Here is a 9,985-nt window from a genome sequence, read left to right as displayed (position 1 = left end):
CATTAAAACAAAAACTGAGCCCATATATTAAATTTCCAAAGGTGGGAAGAGTATATTGTGTTCTGTGTATAACATATAAAACTAATCATAATTTTTTTCAACATCTGATATTACCACTCTGCAAAGAATATATTTTTTTATTATTTAAGCCATCAGGTCACAAGAATTTTAATCAGCATGCTGGCTTAAAAAAAGAAAAAAGAAAGACATTTCTTCATTTTCTTTCCCTAATATCTATACAGTTTAGGGAATTAATCCCTGATCCCTGATCTTATCATAAGAAAATCACAGCTGTAGTGAGACTGTGATGAAGATAATGTTGATTAAATACCTAGCAGCATGCCTGAGACATAGTAGATGCTCAATGATATCAGTTCTTTTCCATAATGAAAAAAATCTAATATATTCCAATCCCCATGGATAAGCAATTTACACATCCATGTGTATGTGCTTGTACGCACCTGCATACGTGCATGTGTGATTTGGGGTTGGGTCACTCTAGTGCTCTATCTATATGATCCCAAAATTAATATTTAATCCAGGATGAAAAGTCAGTTAAAATAGTTTTCTTAGTGTTGTGCATATAGACCTTTAGTGTATTTCCTATAAGTGTTTGCTTGCATTGGTTTACTGACACAGTGACAGGATAAGAATGTTTTCATGGAGTAGATGAGGCCAATTTTCACCAAAGCATATTCAGGACTGAGGTTCTGGATGGCAGAGTCTCCATGAAGCAGCATTTAAAAACTGAAGTTTCCAAAATAGAGTGATATATTCTTCATAAAGAAGGTGTTTGTGTGGGTAATTATCATTAGCAATTAGGTTTCAGGAAAAAATCCACAAGATAAGGATATACCCTGGAAAGAGAAAATGCCAGTCTATGGGGCACTTAGAAGTACACAGTACTTTTTGACCCAGTCATTAAAAATCAGCTATTACTGAACCAACACCAAGGGCGATTTTTACACTTGGCCAAATCTTAGTACGTGAGTCAATTGAAAGGGATTAAAGTAGGACCTGACAGATTCACATTCACACCTCTCTAATAATCACTGGAATAGAAGAGCAGGCCTAAGTCATAACTATAAAGAGATATTAATAATAAGATGAAATTAGTTTTAGCTCTATTGGAAATAAAGCCAATAAAATTTTGCATTGCTTTGATTTAGAATCTGTAAACAAAATGTCACAAGCATTTGAAAAAAAAAAAAGAGAGAGAGAACCTACAAATGACAAGCAGGCAGGAAGGAAAGACACTTGCAGACAAGTTAAAATCCATAGACTACAATGCTCAGTGGGGAGTCTTCCGCTGGAAGTGTAATAGTCAGCCTTTGGCTGACTTAGACTAGCAACTAAGCTTTTGAGAATGTTTCAGACTTTTAGCTAGATTCAGCTAGAAAGCTTTGCTTGACATGGCTCAGTAGTTCATAGGATTTTCTTCTCAAATGCTCAAATAGGATTTTCTTCCTTAAAAGTCTCAGAGGAAGAAGTAAAACCTTATTTTGAATACTTGGTCTTGTCTTGGCTACTTTTCAATATTAATTATATGTTAGTATGTATCTTCACAGTTATTTAATCTTGATATTTCTCCTGTCTCACCCATCATTTAGAAGCCTTGCAGAGTACAGAGCTGGATTTATCTAAATATCAAATCTACATGTCTTCTCAATTAGTAATTTTGGTTATTTTGGGGTTTGGCTATTTACATTAAAGTTGAATGGTGACCATCTATACTTTGTAAGATATAAAAATCAACTCAGAATTTTATAAGCATTATGACTTTTTTTTCATATGGTGAATATATTTGTCTGAAATCTCATTTTTACTCATCAAATTTTTTTTCTATTTTTCCCTGTAGTTTCAAATATTCATGAAAATAGCACTGCACTTTATTAAAATGAAATGCTAAATGAAAACATTAAAAATTTTCATGTTGCCAAATTACCACATGTATAAATAATTTGGGGGGGGGTAAGAAAATACATTTGATAAAGTTATTTTGAATAAGGTAAACTGATGTCTAGATTTTATCTAAACTTCACAGCCCCAGAAAATACAGTCTCAAATTAAATGGAAAATTTCCACCATTTGGATCTTTCACAGATCTGCTCAGTTTTTCTATGATATACATTTTCTTGATACGAGCAGGAAGCTGTGACTCATTCTAATGGGTTAAAGTGTCTTGGGGCAGTATGTGTTAGAGCACTGGCGAGGACTTTATCTGCTCTGTCGTCACATACGAGTATTGGCTGTTTCCTCTCTTGGGTTGATAACTGCACAGATTCTTATTTTCTTTATCATCCATTTTCTTCTACTCCATGAATCAACTTTGGCTAATGGTTATTTCAGAAGCCAAGCAGGTGTCATCAAAAGACACTTTCGTGGCAGACAAGTAAGTGTCAGTGACAGTGATGTCATCAAGCTCTGTGCTGAAATGATCTGACTCCTTGATGACGCTGTAATTGAGGGCCACACTGTAGTTAGCCGGTTTCTCCACTGGCTTCTGCTTACAGTTGCAGAGCTTTCTGAAGGCTGCACGGAATTTCTGGGACATGAGATTGTAAATCACTGGGTTGATGGCACTGTTGAGATAAATGCAAATTCTGCAAAAGAGCAAGAACCAATTTTCTTGGAAAGGGCTGGAGAGAAATGAGTTGACAACCACAAGAGTTCTGTAGGGCATCCATAAAAGGGCAAACAGAATGACAACCACTGCCAGCATCTTGGTGACCTATGGAGAAACAGAAATGCAAAGCAAACACAAATTAAAACAAAACAGAACCAAAACATGAAAATAAAACGACTCCCCCTCTGCCCTCCTCCAGCATTTAGTTCCCAAGAGGTAGTCTGAGACAAGGACTTAAGTGCAGGCAGTTTACAGTATTTGGGAGATGAACCCAGGAAGCAGGATTAAAGACATAGAAGAGAGTGTGACAGAGGAGGAAAAGCCAATATAAGGTGTGTTTTTGAGACAACTCCCACTGTGGGCAACTGTGGATCAAGTAATGCATTTCGGGATCATCTGTCCAGAGACAGGGAAGCTGAGGCATTTATCTACTGGCTGCCATCTCCCCTTTGTTGAGAGGTGCCTTAGGGGCTTTAAATGCACGGTACTTCCAAGTTTCACCTACCTGGAAACTCCTAAGGGCTTTAGACAGAACCTTGAGGCGGAGAAGAGGCGAGACAGTCAGGGGACGTTGGATACCTGTAGGGCAGTGCTCTCGGCAAGCAGGAACCATCCACAACAGCCATGAAATCATGGCTGAAACCACAGTCTGTCTAAGAGGATGTGACCCAGGGCACCAAAAGTGTCTGCGGTAAACACTAGGGTCTAATCCCATCTTTACTCACCTTTCTTTCAACAGCAATACTTTACATATTTTAAAATAAGTTTTTAGTTATCTATAGTCTCTTACAGAGTTTGACAAATTTCAGCTTCCTCAGCCCAGACTTTCTAGATGTTCTGAACTTGAAAACTACTGCAAATAGAAGGAACTGATATTTCCTCTTTCATCCTTCTTAACCTCTCAGCTGTTTCCCTAAAGCCCTCTCCACCAGCCTCTATCTTGTTCTGGCATTGAGAGAGAGCCGGTTTTTAGACAGGGCTTTTGAAAGTTCTTTAGTGTAGAAGTAAGGATTTCACAGCTGGATACCTACTCTGTCATTAGTGTCTACTATACATTCAGCTCCTGTACTTAATCCTAATCATAGAATCCATCTTGCTCTCCGGTGTTAGAATACCTTCCGTTCCCCTCCTAGCACTCCTTCTGATACTGGGGCTCTGTCCTACCCTTAACTATATCTTGTCCACCCCAGGAACTCCCCATGAATCCCACATCGTGGGGGTAATGCTACCCTCTTGTTGTTATTCTATAGTAACTGCCTCCTTCCTTGGCTCATATTATTCGCTATAAGACTTCTCACTTAGGGACACACATAGCCTTTATCGGTTTTTGAACCACTACTATCTTTTTTTGAACAACTCCTACAACTTCTTTGCAATGGCACCTATGAGCTATCTATCCACCTACTCTCAAGTTACTGTGTTTCCTCTGCTTCCAGGGCCCTTTGATCACGTTCTTGAAGTCCTCCCTACCCTCTAAGAATGTGCCCCGAGCCCTCCTGCTCTACCTCACTCACTGTTCCCTGAGCGATCACTGTTCACGGTCCTGCTGACTCACTGCATTAGGATAATTACATTTTATATTTGGCTTACTGGGGCAGGGAAGTTGTTCAGTGGGAAGATATGATTTTCACATTGGTTCATATAATACCAAGTAAAACATTTCAGAGATTCTTGACCTCTTTCAGAGATAAAGAGGATCTATTCAGACAAGAGGTTAATGGAAGCCTGCTTTTTCAAAGCTGACTTTTAAGATTATGAGTAAATACTTTAATTGATCCTAGGAAACTAAAGGCTTAATTCAGTGATAAGTACTCTGAGCTTTGGAAGGAGCCATAGTAATTATCATCTTTCTCGTCATTATCATCACTCACATCCCTGCCTTTTCCCACTGCCTGGTACTCCAGGTTCTCTGATATCAGGTCACTGCTTCACACTTACCAACATCCTCCCACTCCTTGCCAAGGACTAAGCATCTTATATTTGAGCCCCTGGCTTGAATTACAATTGGATTGCTAGCATCACATTTGAGTCTTTATAATGGCCCGTCATAAAGATATGTAAACATAATCTTATTTAATGCTTTTAATAACTCCGTGTGTAAGCTAGTATTGGTTCTCTTTTGCATATGAAGAAATTGAGGTTTAGAGAGTATATGTGATTTGTCTAAAGACACATGGCTAGTAAGTGACAGCCATGATTCAAGCTAAGTCTGCTTAAGCCAAAGCCCATGCTCTTTCCTTTATACTTTGCTCTCCCTGTGAAAGTCTTTTGCATTTTCATTAATGATATTTCTACCATGTTACTCCCACATGGTTGCCAGAAACATTTAATCTCTTCTAAGCATAATTTCAACATACTTATTGCTGCTTAATTTCTGAACTTAAAGGTTGAATTTTATCTGTTTATTTTTCCCTACTATTTTCAGATGAAACACTGAATTCACATATAATATCTACCTACCTCTTTTTACTTAATGTAAGGGGGCAACTTTCATTGTCTCAAAGAAAAGCAATCTGTTTCTAGGTTAGTATCTCTGCCATGCGCTTCCACAGGCCCCCATGCATACTTTGGCATCATCACTCCCCAAACTTTTTATTGCAATGAGTTATATTTGTCCACCTGTCCAATAGATGGTGAGCTTCTTCAGGACATGAGTAAAGTTTATTCATTTCTCTTTCCTCAGGTATTTAATACAGTATGTGACATAAGATAGCCCTCAATTAATGTTGAATAAATTCAGGCATGGAAAGAATTATTTCAAAACATGTAATCATGATCCTTTTCTGGTTTTTTGTTTTTTCATTCAGTGAACATTTATTAAGCACTTGCCATATCCTAGGGACTTTTCTAGATGCTGGGGATTCAAACAGTAAGGCTCTCTCCTCTTTTCATGTTGCTTTTATCAATGCATTGTGAAGTCGCTGACTTTATACATTAAAAATAAGCAGACTATGATATGTGCCTTGTGATATATATGAGTCCAGGGTTCTGAGGAAGGATTAACTTACTCCAGCTGCAGAGAAGGGGAGGCTTCATGAACCTGGTTCCCTTGGAGCTGCCCCCTATTCACTCCATACTCCATCCTGGAGGAGACACCATTCCTCGGGTATTCCTTTTCTGGGTTTTAGTACTCCAACATATTGTTAGAGGATTTTTGCAAACACTTAATTTTTTAATATTAAAAATCCCTTTTAAATAGAGATTGGTTGATTAGTAAACTGAGTCCTTAATATACTTCAGCTTTTTGTTTGAAATACATTTTTTAAATGTTAAGGAGGTGTTAAAATAAAACAAATGCAGTGATGTTTCTAAGACTGACCCAGAGGAAAATATGTCTCCAGTGGGATAATAGAGAATACATTTAATCTCACTCATAATTATTTTTAGTTAATTCCAAATATCTTTGATTGAGCTTAATCACTTTCTAAAATGTTCACAAGTTTTTGGTGTAGCCATAGCTTGGATTTTAATAGTTCGTAATACAGGAGCAAATACCTAGAAAGGAAATGTCCTAGAGATTGTCTTTCATACCCAATTAATTTCACTGTTGGTTGCTGAAGTTTTATTTCTGTTGTGGTTCCAAATAAGTGACAAAAATGCAAATTTGAAAATATCTTTGGGCCATTGTTTTTAGGCATTGACATTTTTACTGGGGAAGTGCATGGGATACACAATGAGTTGAAAGATTGCTTATTTACAGAAGTCTCTGCCCCAGGACCTAAAGGTCTTTGAGAAACAACATGAAACAATCTTCAGGGGAAAATGATCTTACCATATATTTTTGATTGGGAAGGAATTAATTTACCCATTTACTCTAGGAGATTCATTGGCATTCCTACTGTGTACCAGTCAATGTCCTGGCTCTTGAGGATTCGAGAGTGACCCAGAGACACATTGCTAATGGCTTCATGTATCTTATAATCTGATACAATGTGACAAATGCTAAGACAGAGGAAAGTTTTGGTTCTATGAGAGCCCCTGATCTGGACTTGAGGTTGAGGATTGGTGAGTGAGGATTTGGTCTCAGTGATAGTTAAGCCAAAATCTGAAGATAAGGAGAGGCAGGACAAGTGTTACTGCAGAGACTGGGTGTGTGTGACAATCTGGAGGCATGAGATAGTGGGGCATAGCATGAAGACCAGAAGTAATTTAGTGTGCAAGTTCTAACTGCAGACCATGGAAAGAAGTGGAGCGATCTCTTTTCTCTAGGAAGCTTGTGGAAACCATAACAAAATCCATCATTTTCTGTGGGCTGCTTGGCATTCCTTCTGCTAGGACAGAAGGGGAGATGCAGCTGCCAAAGGGGATGTAAAGTATTGAGTCCTAAAAGGGTCAGCTCCATGGAGCTAAAAAGTCAACGAAGAAGTAGGCAGCCATTTTTGCAGAGTATATTGAGGGCAAGGAAAAGAGGTCATAAAAATCAGTTGATTAAAACATAGTGTTCAGCTGGAGAAACTGCCTACAGAGATGGTTGAGAAGAGCAGGGTGGGAACAGGAGAGTCTAAGGTGGGCAGGCCTCTGTCCTTGGCCACCATGGTGAAGGGTTATCTTTTTCGTGAGGATCAGCTGGAAACTTTAGAATCAAGCCCTACTATATATATTTTACTCTTTATGATATTTAATTATGTGGAATAAGTGCCATATAGTTCTCACAAGAGAGTTTCAATTCAGTCCTCAAAACATCATTTTGTAATCTATAAAATCTCTAGATAAAGACCCTATTCAAGGATTTCTTTTCCTTTAAAAATTTTTTTAAAAAAGACATGAACTGGATAGAGGTCCATCTGACTGTGAAGGTTGAGATTACATTTCCCTGAGTGGACACAAGCTCAACTTTGCATATGTGTGCTGTCTGTGAAAAACCAGAGGCTAACTAGGTTCTCTCTTCTAGGCTGCTGAGGAACCTCATTTTACTAACTACTATCTCTAGTACTAGTACTATGACTTTTACTACAAGTTCTAAAACTATTAGCTAATGTTTGTATATTACCTTTAAAAAGATAGTGTTAGATTTATAGAAAAGTTGCAAAGTTAATACAGGGAGTTTCCAAATACCCTACACCAAAGTCTCCCTATCACTAAGACCTTACCCTAGTATGGTGCATTTCTTTGTCACAATTAATGACTATTCTTACACAGAATTAGTTAACTCCATACTTTATTCAGATTTCATTAGTTTTTCCCTAGTGCCCTTTTTCTGTTCCAGGATCCCATCCAGGATACCACATTATGTTTAGTCATTACATCTTCTCAGGTTCCTCTGGGCTGTGACAGTTTCTCTAACTTTCCTTACATTTGATGGTCTTGATAGTTTTGAGGAGAACTGGTTAGGCATTTTATAGAATATCTTTCAACTTGAGTTTGGATGATGTTTTCCTCATGGTTACAATGAAGTTGTGGAATTTTTGGAGGAAGGCCACAGAGGTGAACTGCCATTTTCAACACAACATATCAGGGGCGCAGGCCATCAGCTTGACTTATGACTAATGATGTTAACCTCGTACATTGCTTTATTGAGATATAATTTACATATAATTAAGTTCACCCACTTAAAGTGTTCAATTCAGGTGTTTTTAGTATATCCACAGAGCTGTGCAACCATTACCACAGTCTAATTTTAGGACATTTTCATCATCCTGAATAGAAACCCTATACCCATGAGCAGTAACTGTCCACCTTCCCCAGCCCTAGGCAACCACTAATGTACTTTATGTTCCATAGATTTGCCTATCTGAATATCTCATATAATTGGAATCATGCAGTCTTTTGTGTATGACTAGTGTCTTTCACTTAGCGTAATGTTTTTAAGGTTCATCCATGTTGCGGCTTATAGCAGTACTTCATTTCTTTTAATTGCTGAATAACATTCCATCTTATGTATATACCACATTTTATTTATCCACTCATTTGGGTGGTTTCCACTTTTTGCCTATAATGAATAATACTGTTATGAACATTGGTGTACAAGTTTTTGTGTGCATGTATGTTTTTATTTTTCTTGGGTCTATAAGTAGGAGTGGAATTTCTGGGTTGCATATTGCTTTTTAAGTTATAAAGTATTCAAGAATATTAAACATTTAATATTTGATATAATTCTGAAATAATTCTGATAATTATTACAATAATGCCTAGTAAAAAGTACTAACTGATTTCACAGATCAGGACTCAAGAAAGATAAAGAGTAAAAGACAAAACTAAAATAGTTGGGACAACCCTCTTAGGCTACTCTTGTAACTTGGAGAACAACTACAAGACAGAATAGCATGAGTAAGAGGAAATGAGTAGTTTTGGAGAAAAGCATTATTTATTTATACAAATAAAAACTTTCATTTATCAGGCAAGCCTGTTTAGAGTGGGTTCAAGAGAAGATGGGAAAAGTGGATAGTGATTATAAACATATCTTTTGAGTTATTCTGGGAAAAGGAGTAGAAAAGCAGAAGGGCTGCCAGAGGGGGATGAAGAGTCTATTTTTTTAAAGATGAGAGACATCACAGCATGTATGTTTGCTTAGGGAACAATCCCCATAGACAGGGGAAATCTTATGATCCAGGAGAAAGAGAAAGAAGACAATTGGAAGAACTATGTTCTTGAATAGGGAACAGAGTCCAGTGCCCAAGTGGTGTGGTTGGCCTCTTCTCAAGTGTAGACACAAAATTACTTTTTCAATATCTGTTTTTCTTTTCTTTTCTTTTTTTGTTCTTAGCCACACTTGATCTAAGCAATCAAGATAATCTGGGAGAAAATGCTACTTTCTTGTCAATACCCTGAATCCTAAATGGAGTCCTGATAGCAGTTAATTGTTTAATTCCTTGGAATTAACAATGTACTTTCATTGTCCTTAAACCATTTTCTGTTCATGTCCCAGTGAGATCTGTAGGACAGGTGTTATTATCCCCATCTCATTGATGAATGGAAACAGCTCAGAGAAGCAGAGAAATAAGGTCATACAGCTCACATATAAATAGCAAAGCTAGTTATTAAACTAAGGTCTGTCAACTCTAAGTCTAGTTTTCTTTCTAGATAATTACAAAAATCAACATATATGGTAAGCTGAAGCCTTCAAATTGCTGTAACATATATGCAATGGAATATTACTCAGCCATAAGAAAGAATGAAATAATGCCATTTGCAGCAACATGGATGGACCTAGATATTGTCATACTGAGTGAAGTAAGTCAGACACAGAAAGACAAATATATGATATCACTTATATGTGGAATCTAAAAAAATGGTACAAATGAAATTATTTATAAAACAGAAATAGAGTCATAGATGTAAAAAAAACCAAATATGGTTACTGGGGGGATGTGGGGGGGAGGGATAAATTGGGAGATTGGGATTGACATATACACATTACTA

General features: G+C 37.3%; 1 protein-coding gene across 1 annotated transcript in view; it reads right to left on the bottom strand.

Moving 5' to 3' along the window:
* Positions 1-2,323: 2,323 nt before the first annotated feature.
* The window catches only part of TRHR (thyrotropin releasing hormone receptor), a 41,755-nt gene continuing 34,093 nt past the window's right edge, over positions 2,324-9,985 (bottom strand). Inside the window, exon 2 of the mRNA XM_061171988.1 lies at positions 2,324-2,731. Within this exon, the coding sequence (XP_061027971.1) occupies positions 2,324-2,731 (408 nt within the window). The remainder of the gene's footprint in view (positions 2,732-9,985) is intronic.

The sequence above is a fragment of the Eubalaena glacialis genome, chromosome 17 (genome assembly GCF_028564815.1).
Source record: "Eubalaena glacialis isolate mEubGla1 chromosome 17, mEubGla1.1.hap2.+ XY, whole genome shotgun sequence".
Lineage (NCBI taxonomy): Eukaryota > Metazoa > Chordata > Mammalia > Artiodactyla > Balaenidae > Eubalaena > Eubalaena glacialis.
The sequence above is the reverse complement of the archived record's forward strand: the minus strand, read 5'-3'. Positions and strand labels throughout refer to the sequence as shown.